Source organism: Cololabis saira, chromosome 18 (assembly GCF_033807715.1).
Source record: "Cololabis saira isolate AMF1-May2022 chromosome 18, fColSai1.1, whole genome shotgun sequence".
Lineage (NCBI taxonomy): Eukaryota > Metazoa > Chordata > Actinopteri > Beloniformes > Belonidae > Cololabis > Cololabis saira.
In genome coordinates, this window is record NC_084604.1 from 25601925 (window position 1) to 25625421 (window position 23497).

The 23497-nt window shown below is 37.8% G+C and overlaps 2 protein-coding genes across 2 annotated transcripts; both read left to right on the forward strand.

Moving 5' to 3' along the window:
* The first annotated feature begins 2904 nt into the window (after positions 1-2904).
* LOC133464391 (sphingosine-1-phosphate phosphatase 1-like) lies at positions 2905-12945 on the forward strand. The gene is made up of 3 exons (XM_061746320.1): positions 2905-3832; positions 11198-11287; positions 12145-12945. The coding sequence occupies exons 1-3, from the start codon at positions 3203-3205 to the stop codon at positions 12694-12696; spliced, it is 1272 nt and encodes a 423-aa protein (XP_061602304.1). The 5' UTR covers positions 2905-3202; the 3' UTR covers positions 12697-12945.
* A 4697-nt stretch (positions 12946-17642) lies between these two features.
* On the forward strand, positions 17643-21029 carry LOC133418400 (tubulin alpha-1B chain-like). The gene is made up of 4 exons (XM_061707054.1): positions 17643-17800; positions 19443-19668; positions 19754-19902; positions 19993-21029. The coding sequence occupies exons 1-4, from the start codon at positions 17798-17800 to the stop codon at positions 20971-20973; spliced, it is 1359 nt and encodes a 452-aa protein (XP_061563038.1). The 5' UTR covers positions 17643-17797; the 3' UTR covers positions 20974-21029.
* The last annotated feature ends 2468 nt before the right edge of the window (positions 21030-23497 follow it).

The following is a 23497-nucleotide window of genomic DNA, read 5'->3' on the forward strand; positions in this document are numbered from 1 at the left end:
TGTTACACTTCTCATTTCACAATGAATTATGTGTGTAACATTTAGACTCCTTCATGGAGGTATGTTGTTCACTGTATGTACAGAATGTGCAGAAATACATAGAAAATATGTGATCCTAACACCTGAATAATCCTTAGCCTTTTTGTGACTTGGGCCCCATCTATTTCCAAAAAAGGAGTTTTTATTTTTATTATTTTGCATTTTTTACCTTAAACCATCTTTAAATAACTGGTTTTATCTTTAACTACTTATACTAATAAAACTGATAAAATAAAAATTCTGGCTCAACTACAATTTCAGTTTTAGATTAAAAAAATGTTGCTTTTTATCACTTGAAAATTGTACCTGATTACTACATTGCTAAAGAGACAGTTTTTTTTCCCAGAGCCATCAGCACTTTAAATAAGTGTAAAATTAAAAAAAAAATACACCAATCCATAAGAACAAATCCTGGTGAAATCATACAGACACTGTAAATGTGATTCTACTCTTCCTTGCTTTTATTTCTATTTTTAATTTATTTTATTGTATCTTAATATATTTTATTTATGGCATTTTATTTATTGTGGCACAAAATGGAGAAGCGCTCCAAATTTAATTTTATGTCTGACATCCAATGACAATAAAGTCTTTCTATTCTATTCTATTCTATTCTATTCTATTCTATTCTATTCTATTCTATTCATCATTTTAAAAGGGTTAAATTCTTTCTTAACACCATACAAACACAGTCTTGCAAATGGGCCCCGGCAAACTCAAAAACAGCCCTCTCCCATCAAGATAAATACAATCAAGATTAGATTAGAATACTTTATTGTCTGTCCCAATGGTGACAGAAATTCCTCTTTGACAGGGCTCACAAACACATTCACACATTCCCATCAAGACACATTACAATAGAAAACGAATAAATACAATAAAAATACATTAAAAAGAAAAAAAAACAGTAAATAAGTTAGAAAAGACATGACTAGTGCCTGTTACAAGTGCAATGATCTATTTAATAGTGTTCAGAATGATTGTGGCAGATGGAATGAATAATTTTTTGTAAATGTTTTTCCGGGCCATGCAGTGGAATTTTATACCTTCTGCCTAACGGCAGTAGTTGAAATGAATGATGAAGTGAGAATGTTGAAATGAGTTGAAATTTATATATATACAGGACTGTCTTAGAAAATTAGAATATTGTGATTTTCTGTAATGCAATTACAAAAACAAAAATGCCATACATTCTGGATTCATTACAAATCAACTGAAATATTGCAAGCCTTTTATTATTCTAATATTGCTGATCATGTCTTACAGCTTAAGAAAACTCAAATATCCTATCTCAAAAAATTAGAATATTCTGGGAATCTTAATCTTAAACTGTAAACCATAATCAGCAATATTAAAATAATAAAAGGCTTGCAATATTTCAGTTGATTTGTAATGAATCCGGAATGTATGACATTTTTGTTTTTTTAATTGCATTACAGATAATAAAGAACTTTATCACAATATTCTAATTTTCTGAGACAGTCCTGTATATAAAAATGTATTAATTATATATGTTATATATTAAATTGATTATAGATTAAAATGCATATATATGCTTTAGGTTTGTACCAACTTGGTATTAACCATTAATATGTATGCAGACAAAAAAACAGTTAATTGTCATGGTTTCTATGCCTTATTGTATGTAAACTAAATTTGCACATGTTAAATCATAATAACACACCTAATGGAATACAGTAATCTGAGTCTGTATAAACCCACTTAGAAATATGTTGTTCATTTTAAAATAAAGTTATTTATCAGGATAAAAACGTATTATTATATCATTACTCAACATTTAATCATACTACTACTGCGACAGGTTGTTAAAGGAAAAATGTAAAAAAAAAAAATTGCTCTCATATTAAAAGAGACATTTTTCAGAAATATTTTTATGTCCTTGCAATTATTTCTTGTGCGTATTTTATACATTGGTGACACAAAATGAAGGTGATAAAAACAAAGTCATATGTATACTACGACGGAGTATTAGGGCCAAACTAAGACAAAAGAAATTGGAAATTACGAGAATAAAGTCATAATATAATGAGAATAAAGTCGTAAAATTACGAGAATAAAGTCGTAATAGAATAAAGTCGTATTATGAGAATAAAGTTGTAATATTACGAGAATGAAGTCGTAATATTACGAGAATAAAGTCGTAACATTACGAGAATAAAGTCGTAACATTACGAGAATAAAGTCGTAACATTATGAGAATAAAGTCGTAAAATTACGAGAATAAAGTCGTAACATTACGAGAATAAAGTCGTAACATTATGAGAATAAAGTCGTAACATTACGAGAATAAAGTCGTAAAATTACGAGAATAAAGTCGTAACATTACGAGAATAAAGTCGTAACATTATGAGAATAAAGTCGTAACATTACGAGAATAAAGTAGTAACATTACGAGAATAAAGTAGTAACATTACGAGAATAAAGTAGTAACATTATGAGAATATAATTTATGAGAACTCTTCTCCCTGTGTAAAAATGAGGAATATTGAGCATTTTGTGAAGTTATATTTATATATTTATAATATATATAATATTATGACTTTATTCTCGTAATATTACGACTTTATTCTCAAAATATTACGATTTTATTCTCGTAATTTTACGACTTTATTCTCGTAATTTCCTTTTTTTTTTGTCTTAGTTTGGCCCTAATACTCCGTCGTAGTATACAAGGTAAACCAAATGGAAAAAAGGTTGCGAACCACTGATGTAAACGATACATTTTCAATTTAAAAAAATACTAATTTGAGTCAGCGGAACATGACACATTTCCAGCTGCTGGTGGCGCTTGAGCACATGGGGCGGTTGTGCGACTGGCGAACGAAGAAGACGAAGCTGTAGAAGAAGAGGAAGAAGAAGAGGAAGAAGAAGAGGACGGCAGTAACGGTCTGACGCAGTTAGTATGAGCGCGTTACACGCGGCGGAGTAACGGTTAACAGCGCACTTTGGCCGCCGTGACGAGTCCCTGTCGGCGGTAGCGCCGCAGCTGAACCGGTCCCTGCGCTCTTCCCGGGGCATGAGCCGTGCCGCCGAGCCGCACTTCTGCTCCGCTTCCTCGTGATGAACAAGTGCCGCCGCCTATAATAATAGATCCAAAAACTCTTTATTTTTTAACAAAAAAAAAAAAGAAATTAATAAAAAAATGGTGGGTGTTGTGAAGCAGTTCGTGCAGATGTGTAATTATCTCCAGGACCCCTGCCATGTGGCGAGGTTTCAGAACCTGTGCGGGGTTAAAGGGACGTTTCCGGAGAAGCGGAGCCGGCTCCAGCAGCAGCGGGGCGGCGGGGCTGAGCAGGCCGGCCTGAGGGAGCGCAGCCCCGGCCTGGGGAACGGGGACGCCCCGGCCCCGCAGCTGAACGGCGGTGCCGGTCCCGGGGCCGGGGAGCCGGAGACCGCCCGAGCCAAGCCCCTCCGGAGGAACTCCCTGACCGGGGACGTGGGCCAGGAGTTCCTGATCCACAACCGGCTGCTCTTCTCGCTCTTCACCTTCGGCACCGAGCTGGGCAACGAGATGTTCTTCATCGCCTTCTTCCCCTTCGTGTGCTGGAACATGGACGCGCTGGTGAGCCGCCGGCTGATCGTGGTGTGGGCCTGGAACCTGTTCGTGGGCCAGTCCACCAAGGACATGGTGCGCTGGTCCCGGCCCGCCTCCCCCCCCGTGGTCAAGGTGGAGGTCTTCTACAACTCCGAGTACAGCATGCCGTCCACGCACGCCATGACCGGCACCGCCATCCCCTTCTGCCTGTTCATGCTCACCTACGGACGCTGGCAGGTGAGTTAACACACCTGTGGAACAGAGGTGTCAAAGTATTCACATACTCAGGTAGAAGTATAGATACTAGAGTTTTTTTTTTTTTCATTTAATTATTTATTCAAACAGGTTAAAACAAAAACAAAATAATCAGAATACATAAAATGTATATACCGAAAAAAAAAAAACCATAAGCAAAACAAAGCAAAAAGACAAATCTATATGTAAATAAATATTTCCTGTTTGAAAGGGTGTAGGATGAAGTTTCAAAAACTTTTCTAGTCCTACCCCTTCTAATGTTCTGTTTTTTAAAATGTATTCATTTCACAGAACTTCAAAAGAAAAGCATAAAAGAAAAAAAAAGAAAAAGTGGTTCAGCTGAGCAAGGCACTTTGGTCACTGGCTGTCAGTTCATGTGTCCATTTCCGTTTTGTATCCATACAGAGTATTGTTTTTAAAGATTCGTTTGAACTTACTTGGTGAATTACATGATTTCATTTCATCTTTACAGTTGTTCCACAGATTAACTCCCTTCACTGATACACAATGGGTTTTGATGTTTGTTCGTACATGCTGTTTTTTAAAAGTTTAAAAATACTCCTGTAGAAGTTGAAGTATCAACTCAAGTTTTTTACTCGAGTAAAAGTATAAAAGTACTGGTTTCAAAACTACTTAAAGTATAAAAGTAAAAGTAATGTAAGGGGGAAAAAAGCCATTAAGGACAAAAGCCATTGAAAATGAATGCAAATATATTAAAGAACCATATATGTGTACTATTATTGAGCATTAACATGTGTTTCAGAGAGCAGAAGATATGATGACTAGTTGCCTATAAGTATTGTAATGGTGCAAAAAGTCAAACTTCAGAGGCATGTTATCATTTATCCTAACCTTTATTGGAATTTACATCCAAGTTTAGTTGCAGGAATCTGAGGGAACGGATGTAAGAACAAAACTGGACAAGAACATCTGAAACAACCACAACCAAATTCACTCTATCCGGATGGTGCAATTTAACCAGAGGTGTCAAGTAACGAAGTACAAATACTTTGTTACCTTACTTAAGTAGCAATTTTGGTTATCTATACTTCACTGGAGTAATTATTTTTCAGACGACTTTTTACTTTTACTCCTTACATTTTCACGCAATTATCTGTACTTTTTACTCCTTACATTTTAAAAACAGCCTTGTTACTCTATTTCATTTCGGCCTTAAAAAAAAAACTATCCAGTTAAATTCAGAGCTGGGTAGAGTAGCCAAAAATTGTACTCAAGTAAAAGTACTGTTACTTCAGAATAATATGACTCAAGGTGAAGTAAAAAGTAGTCATACAAATAATTACTTGAGTAAAAGTAAAAAAGTACTTGGTGAAAAAACTACTCAAGTACTGAGTAACTTGAGTAACGTCTGATTTTTTTTTTTTTTTAGCACAACCATTCAAACAGACAAAAGTACAAAATAATCATCTTCAGGTAAATTAAATCAATAAAATAAATTAAAATTAATAAAAAATAGCTTAAATTAAAATAATCTTAAAGTAAATTCAAGTACTTTAATAAAATAAATAAAATAATAACAGAATACAAAAATAAATTAAGCACAAGTAGCACAAAATTTAAAGCCTTTGTACCTTTCTTTTTTAACCAGGCAGAACTAGAACAAGCCCATGAACTCATAGAAACTCTGTGTGTGTTTGAGTCTGTATATGTGACAAAACATGCAAAAACAGACATTTTTCCCAAAGAATCACTCAGTGATGTCATGAAATTGACGCGTACGCGGAGGGGATAAAAGAAAAGTAACGAGCTCAATTTAGCCTAATGTAAAGTCAACTTAATTTTTTCTTTTTTTTTCTTTTCTTAATTTTTTTTTCTCTTTTTTCCTTTTTGCTCTTTTTGTTCTTTTTTTTTCTTTTTAAAGTCAAATTAATTTTGATAAATAAAGTAAACTTAACACTATTAATTTGACTGTACCTGCAAAATGTATTATTTACATACAAAAAATTAAGTAGTTTATACAAAGACTAGTCTTTCTTGATCTACATAATAATCTCATGCCCAAAAGTTGACTTATTTTAGTAGATCAAGCACAATATTTGTATCAGTGTACAGCACTGTACAGTAAATAGACAAATGGCTCTTAACATATATACAATTGAAAGGTGCAGCAGTATGAGGTAGACATGGTTATTGGAAGATACATTGTTACAGCATATGATTGTGGTTATTATTAGAATAGATTCAATTAGATTGTCCTTTATTTCTCCTCAATGGGGAAATTCGCTTTGTGCAGCAGCAGTACACTCAACATACACATGCAGGGAAATGGTAAAAAATAAAATATATAATTACAAAATATAAACAGTATATACATTGGAAAGAAAAATAAAAAGTAGTGCAGTATGGGAAAGAAAGAAAAACAGTGCAGAAAAAGCAGGTAGGATGTTTATGAGGTAGACAGATATTGCATGTTGTTATTGTCCGTTGCTACTGTGAGCAGGCCTGGTTGTGGAAAAGGCCCGGTTATTATTATTATTATTATTATTATTATTATTATTATTATTGCACAGGGATTGATTACTCTTAGTGATGTGAGTTCATCAGAGCATCTGCTCCAGCACCCAAATGAGACATGATGGATGCTTTCTAAAACCTGTACAGGAGAAAAACTGAAAAAAGATGCCTTAGAATTTTGCTAGTTGATAAGAATAAGGGACCTTGTTTTTTTTTTTTGTGGGAGAATTTGTTTGCTTTAGTTTTCCAGGTGGTAGACATGGTTATTGAAAGGTGCATTGTTACAGCATATGATTGTGGTTATTATTATTATTGCACAGTTAGACACGCGTTTGTGGTTAATTCATAAGCTGAACAAAAGTTAAATTGCTGATGTACCAATCTTTGCATACCGGCTGAAACCAGATACTGATCGATAATCATTGATGTGTGGACTAGACTGAAGGCATCAACATTTTGTAAAACAAACAAACCATCACAAAGATAAAAATGTACTTTTATGTATTTTTTAAATACAGTGACATGAGAAAAGTATGTAAACCACTTAGTTATCTTTTTTCATCGTCATATTTGATGTGATTATCATAATTCTAAGTCACGCTAAGACTCAAGCAGTTTAAGCTGATTGAAAAACACAATTAAAATTCCTTGTGTCATTGTTGAACATACCTGCTTAATATTCCCATGCTGAAAAAACTTGTTCAATAATGATGGGAGAAATTCAAATTATTTCTGTTTGTCTATTATGCTGACTGAGAAGAAGATCAAATCACTTGGAATGGCACATTTAATGCATAAACCATTACGTTTTAAAGGGTTTGCACACCTTTTCATTCCACTGAAGCTGCATGTGCCGTTGACCTCGAACATAGCAAGCATTGCACCTGTAGAGATAACGTGAGCAGGTTGGCCTCACAGGTCTGTCCCATTATCCAAATCCAGTTATTTAGACACTAGTCACTTTCATGCAGAGATTGCACATTCTGCAGCTATGCATTCACAGTGAATGCATAGTCCCTAATACTGTACTGAATTAACACAGATAGAAATGACAATTTCTACCTGGTATTTTCCCGAGGACACCCGCAGCATTGCTGGCCTCAGTTTCTCCATTACTTCTGGTATTTGGGGTGCTACCATGGCTCCAAGAAGGAGACACCATTGTCTTTAATGGGAGACAGAAGACGACCCAAGAAACATGGTGACCCCCCCCCCCGATGCATCTCTAGCTTGGGGCCTGAGTGCCACTGTCAGACTAGCCGTCGCTCGGACCTGATGTACCTGCAGTATATATCTGTATCTGTGCATCCTTCTGGCAAATGTGTTTCTTTACAGGTGAAATCATTATTGGAGTTAACAGATGGAAACGACATTGGTTATTGGTTACGTTTTAATTTTGAAAACATTTACATTTTCAGGTTCCAGTTTCGTAATGAGGGTATTTTAATGTTTTCATAGATTACATGCATATTTGTGAAGTTTTCTTTTAAATTTTAAGTCTTTAGAAGCTGGGGCAGATGCCTTTTTTTTGTATAATTTTACATAATTAATAGTCCACACACTTTAAAATGATGTGTGTTTTATGTAAATCATGCCACATGTTACATACTGAATTGGCATAATTAACATTATTTTATAATTACTGTGATTATTATTGTAAGAAATCTGTGTACATCTGTGAAAATGCACAAATTCGGACCTATGTTTTTATTTGTCCCTGAGGCAGCACATACCGTGGGGCTGTAAATGTGTTTTCTGTTACTACAAATTTCAGCCTGATACTGTACATCTTACCTGGCAATGGTATAACTCCTTTCTTTCATTCAGTATTACATTTTAATGCTCTAGTCCCGGATATAAATGCATTTTAATGAACTCAAATGACAGGTTAAAACATTTATCAACATCCCACTCACTCCCATTCCCTGAAACATCAGTCAATACAAGTGTCAGTTCAGGTAAAATCTATAGCTTTAAAGATCAGCCGAGTAAACACACAAAACCGCTGCTCGAATCAAATGTCAATAGCGGTTTTCTCTCCAAAGCCTCGTGATAGGAGTCTGACCAAAGGAGCGGAAACAGCAAAATACCGCAGTAATTGATCTTTAGTGTCCAGTGACAGTCTGGTATGAAGGACAACACCAATATAAAACAGCGACAGCAAGAATTCCTGAAAGTTCAAGGAGCCTTTGTGTAGGAAAGCAACATTCCTCTGTTTAAGTGGACTGACAGGTTGAGTCAGAGAGGTACAATAATAAACAGAAACTGTTCCTAGTAGTGAATGTGACCTGGGAGGAAGAGAAAGTTTTGTAATTGTCCTGGTATTTAAACATTTTCAGGTTGAGATCAGCTTGACAATTGTCAGTGCAATCTCTGAGCTCAACATGAGGACACTGTTTTTCTCCATCATGTTTGAGCAGAGATCTGAGATCTGTTTACTGACTTAGAAATGTTGTCGCAACAATACACATATTAGATTATTTTCTAAGTCTTTTTAAGACTTAGAAAACTCTTAAAAATCTCCGACCATCTTTCAGTGAATGGAAAAGAAACCCTTAAAAAAATAAACGATACAAATATACATTTTGACTTTTTTGAACGGTGTCAAAGATTCAGGGAACTTAAAAACAATGAAGATGGCAATATTTCACAGCTACTTTTTATGGTTACAGTTAGTACTTGTACAATCAGTTTAATTTGCTATCGCAACATTTACACCCTCTTCAGTGGTACTCTTCAGTAGTTTTATTGGTTGCACCCAGATATATGATACATTTGTTATCTTAAAACCTGGATTTGTTTGGGGTAGCTAAATTAAAGTAGTAAAAAACGCTTTTACTTTTTGGTGGCTGCTTTGTAATATTGAGAGATATGGTATTTGGCATTTCTCTGCAAACTTGTGCCCGTACTGCTTGAAAGGCCTGACAAGTTAAATAGCAGAACTTGCCAGTGGATCAGGAGGAGACCAGCGACAAAGAAAGGAAGTAGCCGGGAGAGGAAGGATATGAAGTGTTTAGCCCAAGAGAGAAAACACATGCAGACAAAGCAAAAGGTCACCAAGAGGAAGGGAGAGTTCAGAACATGAAATTAGCATTTTGTTGTTGTGCATCTGCTGCAGGGCTTTGAACTGCAGAGGCAGCTGTTTGAACCCCCTGAACCTTCCTGCTATCACATTCTTTTTTTGTTTGTTTGAATTCTTTATTCAGTCACATCACACTACAAGCATTATCAACACAAACAAAATAGTGACTGGAAAGGCACATGCAGAAGCATAGTGCTTATATTAATGCCTGTCCTACATTGCCAAAATAAGCTATCCAGTATTCTTTCAATATATAAAAAAAAAAAACTTACACTAAAAAAGAAACAAAACTAAATTAAGCCGAAACAGAAAAAAAAGAAACCAATAAGGTTACCAGTATTTAAATGTATTGTGATAAATACATTTTCAAAATAGCAGAGAAAAAAAAAAATAGAGCTACCCAACATTGATACAATTTTAAAAAAAAAAAAAAAAAAAAAAAAAAAAAGCAAACAAACAATAGCAAAACTACACCAGAAAAGGAGGACCAATAAGGTTTACATAGTAGTAAAGACATTTTATATCAGAGTAGAACAGCAACAAATAAACATTAACATTTGTAGCTTTCAAAGATTGCTCTACATAACTTTTTTTTCTAAACCGAAAAATCTAGGTTAGCGTCTTTCCATAGTTTAACTCCCACAACAGAAATACATCTCCTTTTAGTCTCTTTTCTAGCTTTTTGTACAACAAATTTACAAACATCACGCAAATTATATTTTGACTCATGTATTGAGAAAAACCGTTGTACACAGACAGGGAGTAACTTTAATTTAGCTTTATACATTATTTGCATTATTTTATTATAAATCAAATCATTAAATTTCATAACATGGGATTTTATAAACAATGGATTTGGATGTTCATAGTTTACCACCCTATTAATAATACGTATGGCTCGTTTTTGTAAGAGGACTATAGCATTTACTGTTGTCTTATACGTCGAGCCCCACATTCCCACATAATACGATATATAAAGTAGTATTAGTGAACAATAAATTAAATGTAGTGCTTTATGATTTTATATATTTCTGGACTTATACAGGATTGCAATGTCACGACATTGAAGCTGGAAAAAACTGAAAAGGTTTTAAAAAACTGGTTGCAGCAGATAAGATGCAAGCCATAAATGCACTTCAAGGGTGCAAGGACAAGTTAAGAGTTATCTAAATCGTGTTCAAGTGGTGGTATACGCGTGGCTCAAGGAATTTTGATCTGTCACCCGATCAGGCCCCCGGTCTTTTGTTCCCAGCAATAAATGACTGTACATTTTGCCAGTTATCCATGGCTTCCTGTTGACCGGCGGTTACCTGACATGTTTCCCAACTCTGCTCTCGAGTCCATGCAGTTATAAATTCCTCAACAGATATTATTTGTGACTAATTGCATACAGGGCTCAAGTTGAATTTTGTTTTCTGCAACTCAGCAAATGTTGAAGTGGTAAGCACTTGCTAAACAGTATTGTCACCACTAGTATGCTGATGTTAGCATTTGTTTAGATGAACTACGGAGCCAAAGTTCAACCTGAGAGTGTTGCTAGTCTGACTGGACACCTCTCGTGGTCCTTTTAGATAACAAAGCTATTACTTGTTTCCCCCTCAAAGTTATTTCCACATATTGCTTCATATAATCAGAGCATATTGCTATGAATGTACTGTCATCAGCAGCAATATTGTATTGTTAAACTAAATCATGGTCTGGAAGGTTGTATTTATCTACAGTCTAATGTCTGTCAAGCATATGTCATAATTTGACATATGGATTGAACTCTTGTGTGTTTTCTCTTGCAGTACACTTTCCTCTTTGGCTTTTGCGTGGCTCTCAGCTGGAGCGTCCTGGTCTGCGTAAGCCGAGTCTACATGGGCATGCATTCTATTCTGGTAAGTGGATTTAATAATTAATAAATAAAAATCCCCCCTGAAATATGAATTAAACTGAGAACATTAAGTGATGCTGTCAAACTACCTTTGCCTGGTCAAAGACGTTCTTTAAGAAATAAATACATATTATTGAACGTCTGTTGTTCGGCTTTGTGTTCACGTGTTTCAAAAAGTTTGAAAATAAAATCTGTATCCAGTTTGTCTTGTTTTTAACATGCAGGATACCTCTGATTGTGACTGAGGTACAAGTATGTGAGAAGGCATAAAATAAAAAAAAAATACAAACGAAGAACCAACCAATATCCTCAATCTATGTAGACTTTTTGAAGCTTACGGTTTCCTGTACGAAGGACTTGTCAGACCATTTGTTGAATCCCTGAAGACGCATACCTTTTGTTTAATTATTATATATGCATGTGTGTCGTTGTGTGTGCAACGTGAGGAGTGCAGTTGAGTGGTTGATAGATTTTTGCTGCCTGTGAGGACATTTTCTCTACTTTGAAAGAATGACATGTAGATGACCCCAATTTACAGCCGGCACATAAAGGTAGATTAGATTGTGTGACCTGGCAATAATCCTGACAGATACTGTTTATGTCGAGCATCATCCAATAGTGAAACTGTATTAACACTTAGCAGCTCACCTAATGTTTCCCAGGAGTCTTTGCAGCTACATGGATGACTCAATGAACACTGTGACCTTCAGGCAATAAGCCAAGATAAAATAGAAATAACAGACTTTGCTTGTTTCTTTGATGGAGGGAATGCTGCTAAAAGAAGTTGGACTTTGTATACGTTGTGTATTTTGGGGGGAAATGGAGGAATACATAATTTATCATTTATGTTTTTTATTGCAGGAGGTGATCACTGGCTTCCTGTACAGCCTTTTAGTTCTCGCCTTCTTCTATCCAGTACTGGACAAGATTGACAATTACTACATGATGGACGCCTATTCGCCACTTATGATTATCGTGTCGCATGTCAGCCTGGGACTCGCAGCTTTCTCTCTGGATTCATGGAGCACCTCTCGGGGCGATACAGCTCAGGCTCTGGGCACCGGGGCCGGTGCCGCGTTGGCCAGCCACGCAAACTATCAGCTGGGCCTGCTGCTGGACCCGCCACTGTCCTCACTTCCTCTAACTTTCCCAACAATCAGCGCGGGCCTCATTTTACGCTCCCTGCTGCGCTTCTTCATCGGCGTCGCTGTCCTCCTCATCACCAGAATGGTTATGAAAGCAGTGACTATACCGTTCCTGTGTCGACTATTTGGGTTGCCCTCGGATGACGTGAGACGGGCCAGGCAGCAAATGAGAGTAGAGCTGCCATATCGTTACATTGTCTACAGTGTTGTAGGTTTTAGTTGTGTCTGCTTTGTGCCTATCCTCTTCAGGATTTTAAACCTTGCCTAAGTATTGTGTGCAGTGTGTCATTTTACTGACATTGTGAAGGCCAACATGCTGCTTGTTTTAACACAAGATAAAAGCTCTCTCTCTCTCTCTCGGCATGATAAAAACCAAGTTAAAGGGTAAATCTGATGACACTTTACATTACCACTGTCAATAAATCCCAAGAAAAGACCAAAGCCAAAAATAAATTGATCCTACCAGGTATTATCCCTGCCATACAGTAGCTTATGCAGAAGCTGTTAAAAACAATACAATACAGCTGTGCTGGCTTATGTGTTTAATTACTATCACAATGATAGATATTATTTATTTGGACTTTATCTCACATGTGCAGCCCTGACTTTATAAATACACTGAAAGTATTAAATATGTATTAGCCTGTGTCTAAAAAGATCTCCCCACTAATGCACCAGTGTTATTGGATTAAAAAGAATAGACTTCGGCCTCTTCAGGAAATTACTGTTAATTAAAGTATATGAGCTATTTATGGCCAGCTTTTACCGCCATGTACGTAGAAAGTACAACCTCTCAATTCTGAGGATTTACAAATCAGGACACAATAAAAATCATCTGGTAATGACGAGGTCTTGAGCTCAAGTAAGCAAAACGTCAGGTTTATAACACATGGCACATGGCAGTGTCATTATTTGACAAAAACTAGAAGTATTGTGAGGAAAAGTCAAGTCAACCCCTCCTGGTTTTATAGAAGCAAGAGGGTACGTGAGAGCCTGGTGCTGCCGGTCTAATGCACTTGATTAATTGATCATCAGCAAGTGGGATCAGCACTATAGAAGCATACAGTATGTTTTGGCACTCCCTTGAACTAGAACTGCAAGGTGTGTGTTAACACAATGCCAAAAAGAAAACATCTGCAATGATCTTAGAGAACCAATTGTTGCTGGGAAGGCTTGCAAGACCGTCCCAAAGGATTTTGGAGTCCATCATTTTACAGAGAGAGAGGTTATTTATAAATGGAAAACATTCAATACAGTTGCCGATTTCCCAGGTCTCATTTAGCATGCTAAATGTTAAAGTTCACAACACAGTTAGAAAAAGACTGAACAAGTATGGCTTATAAAGAAGGACTACCTGGAGAAAGCATTTACTGTGTGAGAAGAAAAATAAACTTTAGTTTGCAAAGTTGCATCTAAACAAACCACAAGATTTCTGGAACCGTGTCCTTTGGATGGACAAGACCAAAAGGGAGATATCTGGCTAGTATGTGCTGCACAAACACCACATACCGACTAGCACAGTGGTGGAGGTTATAATTTGTTGTTTTGCAGTGTTTGAGTTAGTCATGAACTCTACAAGATGTTCTTGATGTAACTGCATCTGTTTGATAGCTGAAGTTTGGCAAAAATGCTGTCAAGGAACAGGATAAAGTTCTTGAGCACATCAGAGAGTCTGAAACGGCCAAAAGTACAATAAGGTGTTGCAACTGACCAAAGTTCAGACCTTGACCCTTTTGAAAGGCTGTGGTTTACCTTAATGGAGCTCTCCGTAAACAAATGTCTTGCTATGAAGCAACGTTGTAATGGTGTAAACGCTGTAACAGTGAGCCAATATTCCTCCACAAGGATATGAGACTGATAAAGTAATACAGAAAACTACTACGGTACTTCAAGTCTAAAAGAACTTTCACATCACTAACATTTATGTTAAATTAAGGAGCCAACAGACCCAAACTCCAGGAGTTAGAGAGTATTGAGATGGAACATTTAGTTTTCTTCTTTTCATGGGATTTGTTGCTGCCCAGTTACATGTGATGTCATCTGTATTATCCATTAAAACTCCACCGTTGAGTGTTAATTGCACCTCTGCTAATACCAAGTCCTTCAGATTATACTTGAGTTTGTCATAGAGGAATATATTGTACACTTCCACATAGGGCTGTGCAATTTTGATTTCAGTGTTGGCTCTCAATGAATACAAAAACAGTGTAATAAGAGAAGGAAAATACTATTATTTTGCTGCATATTCTGTTTTGTGTAATAATATGTGTGCAGACTTTAGGCTTGTCCATATGTGAGTGATTCATTCCTTCTTTGCTTGTGTAACATACAGTGATATTGATTTTAAGTAATGTCAAGGTCCTGCTGGTGTTGCTGGCCAAAAATGTTGAAGGGATTTTTTTTTTTCCTTTTTTTTTTTTTGTAACAGCTCTGCCAGTGTTTGCTATGTTGGTATAAATCATTTTTTATTTTAGTTTTAAATGTAAAGGTCCCACATTATGCTATTTTGATCCTTATTGATATTGACCAAGCACCACAATAGATTTGCTTTACTTTTTACTCAAATGCTTTTCTTCTTTTCGTGTGCTCCTGTGAGTACATGTATGGTTACCCACTGCTCCCCGCTCACTCTCCTGTTATTGATTACCTTTTGTAAAGCAATCGGACACATTACAGCCAGTCATGTGCTGACAATGGGGTGATGTTTCTTTTTTAACTGAATCATATCAAAGGGGTGCGAGGTGACCCCACCTGGGCATAGTTGCATTGGGCTGAGTTGATCTACATTTGCAGTTTAAATGACAAATCTGCAAATTCTGCTTGTATGACCAGAACGTTTTTAAAAAATATGTGGAAGCACCTGTATACCTGCTCTTTCAGAACCTCTGTCTACTGCCTAATCTTACTTACTGGTTAATTTACAGCACCTCTAGATGGTGTGAAAACTGGGTATATCAAGCGTAAGTGATAAAGCATATTATGGGACCTTTAACTTTACTGTGGAAATTTCAACATTTTTATCTCAAGTTTGATAAATTCAACATGCATCAAAAATCAGATGGTTTATTTAAATAATTGTGAATTTTGCTGTGATTATTTCTCTTCTTTCCATAATCAAAACCTACTTCATCCTTCTTCAAATAACATGGGAGTAAATTTGTGTTTGAGACACTCCCTTAGAATAATTAAAAACATGCATGAGTAAAGTCTCTTCACTGTTAATTCATGTCAAGTATTTAAACTCTCAGGTGATAGAGTAGTCGATGACGGCTTTTTTGTCATGACTTTTTCTACATTTACCATCTGGCGTTTATTTCATCGCCTTTCTTTTCTATATCTTTTGTGCCACTAAATTCTTTGTCATTTTTTTCCCCCAAATATAAGTTAGTGATTTTTGAAATGTAATTTGAAAGAATTGAAAAAGAGCAAATATTTTTGATAAGTTATTCTATAATTGTAATTGTCTTGATCTGAATTGTTACTCAGCAAAAAGGTCTAAATAGAGTAAATAATCTATTCTTTATTATGGATTCCACTGATATTTGTACAGTGCAATGTATTACAACCCTAAAACCTATGTGATTACAGTTGCTGTTTGTAATTTGTTTTAATGTTTTTAATATTGTTGAGTTCTAATATAAAAGTCAGATTATTCATACCCTACTTTTGTCCTGAGAATGTATAAGTCTGCTGTCATTATCAATTTTTTCTCATCTTTTGTCTGTTATGCAAAGACTGAAAACGTATGGAAAATATAGGAAAAATAAAAGTGTATATGAAAAATATTTGACTTCTTTTTTGAATATTACATCATAAACTAAACTTCTGTGTGCGTGAGTTTGAGTATATTCTGATATTTAGATTACATTGTGTCTCAATTCCTCCTAAGCCAAATAACATAAGACATGATGAAAACATTGCTAAGAAATTTGACCCATCTTCATTTACCCCACACGTGGGAAAAATGTTCACCTGTACCGGAAATAATTGTAGTGTTAGTGTATGACTAAACATTTTGAAATTCACTGATACAGTGACGGCTGGCCAATAGAGGGCGCTAGGGCGCCGCCCCACCACTCACCACAAGAAAAAGAAACCATATATATATATATATATATATATATGTGTGTACAAGTTTTTATATAATACACTGTACCCCTGGCTCTTCTGTTCTCACCTGTATACGGTTCACTGTACGTTGTGTGTATCTTTATACTGTATATTGTGATCTTTGTTAATAAAGATTTATTAAAAAAGAAAAATCTCTTGACAATTGTAGGCGTCACTTATACGCATAGAATACGTAGACGCCGCATCGAGATGTCTTGCCCGCTGCTGCGATACGTCAACGACGCCGCCATATTGGATGTGGCAATACTGCGCTGTAAACTAATACAAGTAAATTGACTTATTTTCATAAAGCGCCTTTCTACAAAGACATTTACGTTTTACGTCTCATTTATTAATTCACACACGCACTAATATACTTGGGAAACAGTTAGGCACCAAATATAATATATTACATTTTCTCAGATGGCAAAAATAAGAACATAAGAACAATAGGAACATATTTTCTCATCAACAAAGTTAAGTATATTTAACATAAACATATTTGAAATTTTTCAAGTAACAAAATAACATATTTGAACAATTTTTCAGTTATTTTATTGTCTGAAAATTGTTCAAATATTATTTTATCGTCTGAAAAATGGTTCAAATATGTTATTTTGTTATTTGAAACATTTTAAATTTGTTTTGTTGATGAGAAAATATGTTTCTCTATTTTTCTTATTTTTGTGAGGGGGGATATATATTGTTTTTCGGCACTACCTTGTTCTCTTTAGCTGATAGAACATGAATTACTCCTATGTGGGATCAATAAAGTTCTTATTTTTGCCATCTGAGAAAATTTAATATATTATATTTGGTGCCTAACTGTTCCCCAAGTATATTAGTGCGTGTGTGAATGAATAAATGAGACGTAAAACGTAAATGTCTTTATAGAAAGGCGCTTTATGAAAATAAGTCAATTCACTTGTATTAGTTTACAGCGCAGTCTTGCCACATCCAATATGGCGGCGTCGTTGACGTATCGCAGCAGCTCCATGGGGCGGATACGGATACACGTCTATGCACTGAGGGACCAGCGTCTCCTTTCAGCCAATGAAATGAGACCCATTTCGACCCCAGCCAATCAGATTGCAGCAGCAGCTCCCTCGCTGCTGAGCGCCTAGCATAAATAACCCGGCCTACTTCAAACATTTCACATTTCGCTTTCAGGACTCACAAACGTGTTCATTTGAAAGCAAACTTATTGTCCTCCTTTTCTTCTTCCTACTAAGAGTCGAAGTTTTTCCATTTAAGCAACGATGGTAAGTGAGAAACCCTTATTTTGATTTATATAAACTGCTTTTGCCGGGTTGGGGACACTTATCATGTAGCTCCTTTGGAGTTTTAACAACGCTACCAAAGAAAGGGGTTTGCATACAAGTTTAGCTGTGTAGGTTTGGTTTTTAACTAGTCGGGTCATGCGTTTAAACCGGTTTGAACTGGAGCCGCTGGTGCGCACTAGCCAAGTGTTTAGGTTTGTGTCGCAGTGTTTCAATCTCAACCCTGGCCCTCATGGGCCCTTGTCCTGCAGGTTTTAGATGCTACTCTGCTTCAACACACCCTGATAAAAGTACCTGTGTCATCAACAGAGATGTGCAGACCTTGATGACAAGTTAATGAGGACCTTTAATTAGAATCAGGTGTGTTGGTGCAGGGAAACGCCTAAAACATGCAGATTGAGAAACACTGATGTAGCACATGTTGCAGTAGCTGCTGCCCCAGCTGTGGGTGGTAGGGATTAGGGATGGGCGGTATGGACTAAAACATTTATCACGATCATTTCTGGCATTTATCCCGATAACGATAAAAAAAAATACCTTTTTACTATAAATCTATCACCACATTCAGTCTTTGGAGCCCCCAAAACAAGTTCTTAGCTTATAAAATCACAAAGTAGAAAAAAAATACAACTTGATAAATAAGAAACAGGACAAATATAGGTAGATTTATTATAGTACCCTTGGGTAAATTTGGTTCACAGTGAGTGCCTCCTCATACAATACAATCTAAAACCATACACTCAACAACACAGGATAATATAAAGTGACAACAGTGCTTTGGCTAAAAGAACAAAGAACAAGGACGGCCCCAAGATAGGAATCAAAATAAGTTAAAACATCAGTAGATAAAAACACTAAAATATTAAAACCAAGCAAAAGGATAAAAAAAAATGTGCCTTTTCATAAAAAAACAAGATAAAGGAAACAATACAAAACATAAATACAAAGTTATGTTGCAGTTCCCTCACTTATTAATGGCACTGATGGCTGCTGGTACAAAGCTGTTTTTGTAACGTTTAATAAATAAAAGTTCACTGAAAATAAAACCCTCTCAGTGATGACCTCTTCCAATATAAATGTGCAAATTAGCCTGTGGTTGGAACATGCCACTAATTAGATACTATTGCATTTTTTTTTTTTCCTAATAGTCAAACGTTATATCAAAATGTAACAACCATCTCCTTTGGTTTTTGCAGACTCTGCATATAATGGATGATGTTTGCTCCTCGTCACTCTTTTTAAATCCGAACCAGTTCCAGATAACTGAGCTGGAGCCTCGTTTAACAACGAGCCCATGTTTGTTACACAAACGTCATCAACGGGAATTTATTGTTTTTACCGCGAGAGGACAAATTCTTACCGTGGGGAATTTTTTTGACTGTATATCGTGAACGGTAAAATATCGCCCAATCAGAATCAGCTTTATTGGCCAGGTTCAAACATTGTCCAACAAGGAATTTGACTCCAGTAGTTTCGCTCTCCTAGTGGGTGGCGGTTTTTGTGTCTTGTTAGCCTTTACTAGCCACCGTTCGTTGTGTGGTTTCTTCCACCAGTGGCCCTCGATGTAACAATGTCATTTGACCCCTCCCCCCCCCATGTGCATGTTTTCTGCCCCTCCCCACAGCGTGAGTGTCTCTCCATCCACGTCGGTCAGGCTGGGGTCCAGATGGGAAATGCCTGCTGGGAGCTGTACTGTCTGGAACATGGAATCCAGCCCGATGGACACACGGCCGGTGGCAAGAGCGCTGGTGCTGGAGGAGACGACTCCTTCAACACCTTCTTCAGTGAGACTGGAGCCGGGAAGCACGTTCCCAGAGCTGTGTTTGTGGACCTGGAGCCCACCGTCATCGGTAATCACTAGTTATGGGTCAACATCAAAGTTGGGAAATCCTACTGAATATCTTGACTAGAACTGATTTGTGCCTGCCGTTTCAGATGAGGTGCGTACTGGGACTTACCGCCAGCTGTTCCACCCGGAGCAGCTGATCACCGGCAAGGAGGATGCTGCCAACAACTACGCCCGTGGACACTACACCATTGGTAAAGAGGTCATTGACCTGGTTATGGAAAGGATTCGGAAACTGGTGAGTAAATTCATTCATAGTGGTCATCGAAATATCAAATGACATGACATAACTGTATTTAATGGCTTCCATCTCTGGTTATGTTGGCAGTCTGACCAGTGCACCGGTCTTCAGGGCTTCCTGGTGTTCCACAGCTTCGGGGGGGGCACCGGCTCTGGTTTCACCTCCCTGCTGATGGAGCGTCTGTCCGTGGACTACGGCAAGAAGTCCAAGCTGGAGTTCTCCATCTACCCGGCCCCCCAGGTGTCCACGGCGGTGGTGGAGCCGTACAACGCCATCCTGACCACCCACACCACCCTGGAGCACTCTGACTGTGCCTTCATGGTGGACAACGAGGCCATCTACGACATCTGCCGCAGGAACCTGGACATTGAGCGCCCCTCCTACACCAACCTGAACAGGCTGATCAGTCAGATCGTGTCCTCCATCACCGCCTCCCTCCGCTTCGACGGCGCCCTCAACGTGGATCTGACGGAGTTCCAGACCAACCTGGTGCCGTATCCCCGGATCCACTTCCCTCTGGCCACCTACGCCCCCGTCATCTCTGCTGAGAAGGCTTACCACGAGCAGCTCTCGGTGGCTGAGATCACCAACGCCTGCTTCGAGCCGGCCAATCAGCTGGTGAAGTGCGACCCTCGCCACGGCAAGTACATGGCCTGCTGCCTGCTGTACCGCGGAGACGTGGTGCCCAAAGACGTCAACGCTGCCATCGCCACCATCAAAACCAAGCGGTCCATCCAGTTCGTGGACTGGTGCCCCACCGGCTTCAAGGTCGGCATCAACTACCAGCCCCCCACTGTGGTTCCCGGGGGAGACCTGGCCAAGGTGCAGAGAGCTGTGTGCATGCTAAGCAACACCACTGCTATTGCAGAGGCCTGGGCCCGCCTGGACCACAAGTTTGACCTCATGTACGCCAAGAGGGCCTTCGTTCACTGGTACGTGGGTGAGGGGATGGAGGAGGGGGAGTTCTCCGAGGCCCGGGAGGACATGGCAGCCCTGGAGAAAGATTATGAGGAGGTTGGAGCTGATAGCTTGGGTGAGGATGATGAGGAGGAAGGAGAAGAGTATTGAGCATGCATTCCACTGTATACTTTTGAATTTCCAAATAAAGTGTTTATTGGCTTAAATACTCCTTGCTTTTTTTTTTTTTTACTCTATTTGTGGGAATTCACAAGCCTTTGCACATAAAAGGAATTTTTCTTCTGAGTTGCAACCAAAATTCTCCACTCCTAAATGCTAAACGGCAGGTTTCACTTTAACCACAACTCACCTGTCTTTATATTTATACAGAAGTTTCCTTCTCAAGGGCAAGAAATACAAGAGCTGACATTTTACAGTAACTTTTTTTTTTTAGATGCCTGTACACTTTTAAATACACAAATGAACTTCTTTACATGCACTTAACCATATCCGTTTGTATGAATTGGAATATCTGCTTAAATGTGTGGGTTTTTTTTTTTTTTTTTTTTTTTTTATAAATACACATGTATTTGCAAACATACACAAATGTGAGTCATATAGCATTAAGGGGGGGACCCAAAAAAGATTAACGGTAATTCTAACATGGTGACTAGTTACTGCCACCAGCTCTGAGGTCGCGGGCCCGTCTCCCCAATGCTGCACCAATGACCCAACCAGAAGTCCAGGGCAGGGTTCTGGAGACACGGACCACAAAGCTGCACTGCGGCCCCATCTACTGCAACAACGCTGCCAAGAGCAACTGACTCTGCAAATTCCCACCCCATGCAGCCTGGCAGCAGCACTACCACTCCTGTCACCCAGGGAAAAGGGGGGGAAAAACCAGAGGATGCGACCAATCCCAGGAAGGCCAAGATGGCCACCACCATCTGCATCCAGCACAAGACTAAAAAGCAGGGACAACTGACACCAAAAGGCTGCACAGGACTAGCTGCAAGGTGCCCCGCGACATGTCCAGGGTGCACTCAGCTAGCAACTAGTCAACACACCAATGCATGAAGAAAAGGAAAAACAAAATGCATGACAAAAATAAGGAAAAGCAAAAACTAAATGTATACTTTGTAAAAATGTATTTTATCAGTTTTGATCTGCCATACCCTATTGCTTCGAAATGGCTTTCCCAAATTGATTGGCAGCAACAGCTGCTTCTCTGAAATCATTGGTGATCTGTTTACATATTGGAATTGTGTTATAACAATTTAGACCAGCACATTTAGTCTTGGCATCAAGAATGGTTGGTAACCAGTGCTCAAAATGCGATGGATACCATTTGCACTGGCTAGATTTTTCAGTTTATCCACTAAGGAAAACTAGCTCAAAGAAATTTCTTCAATTCAGTGCCTGGAAAGTTCAAAAGGATGTTCATGCATTTTTCTCTTTGCTTCAAACTTCCCCAGTTCTTCTCTCAATGACTGTTTTAGTCTGATGTTTCAGACTGTTGCATGTAGTCTTCAACCTCATAGAGCTCACACAGATTATTGAAATGTTTTTAGAGTGTGCCATTTAAGTGAGTGCTTGAATCACATCTAACTGCAAATTAATCATAATGGTATAATCTAGTCTAATCTTTTGTTTTCCGGTGCAGTCTTGTCTCATTTTCCCAAGAACATATGTATGGTTGTACCCACACAAAACTAATTGATCCATACCTTGTTGGATGGATTTTTAACACTAAGATTTATTTCAAGAGGGACTATTTTCTCTGCCAAAACAATCCTATTTTTCCCCCCTTCTGAATCTTTAAATCCCAATTTATATACCAAAATGCTCTACTGTCTTTGTTGTTCATTACATTATTGCTTTCCCATTATTCTGGAAAACATTTGTCCTGCTTTTCCCTAATGCATCATCTACAAACAAATATCTGTCATTGTCCTAGTGGTTTTGGATCAACTACTTCACTCATGGGGTCCCATTTTCTGACAGATATCCTTATGATGCATCGCTCATAGTTTTCATATGAATTGATTTATTTGTCATAAAATCTTTATCCCCTGTTTGTTTTGTTTCATCAGGAGTCTGTCCTTCCATGTCCCCGTGTATATTTTCAACATCTAGAGAGTTTTAAGGTTGCTGGAATTAAACCTTTTCTTAAGAAACCTACTCTCGATTCAGGACTGGTAGCTAATTGTAGACCTATATCTCATCTCCCTTTTATATCCCAAATTTTTGAAAAAATAGTTGCAGCTCATCTCTGGGATTATTTACACCGAAACAATCTACTTGAAGATTTTCAGGCAGGATTTAGAGTGCATCATTGCACAGAAACTGCTCTGGTGAAAGGCACAAATGACGTCCTCTTGGCCTCCAATAGTGGACCAGTGTCTGTGCTTGTGCTGTTGGAGTTCAGTGCTGCATTTGATACAATTGATCACAACATTTTACTACAGCGACTTGAACATGTTATTGGGATTAAAGGCGTAGGTAGCATTATGCTGGTTTAAGTCATATTTATCTGATAGATGACAACTGGTTAAAATAATGATGAGTCATGTACCAGCTCAATTCAATTCAATTCAATTAAACTTCACTCCACTCCACTCTATTTATATAGCAACTATTACAATACAAGTTGTCTCTAGGATCTTTCCAGAGACGAGAACATGACCCCCAGAGC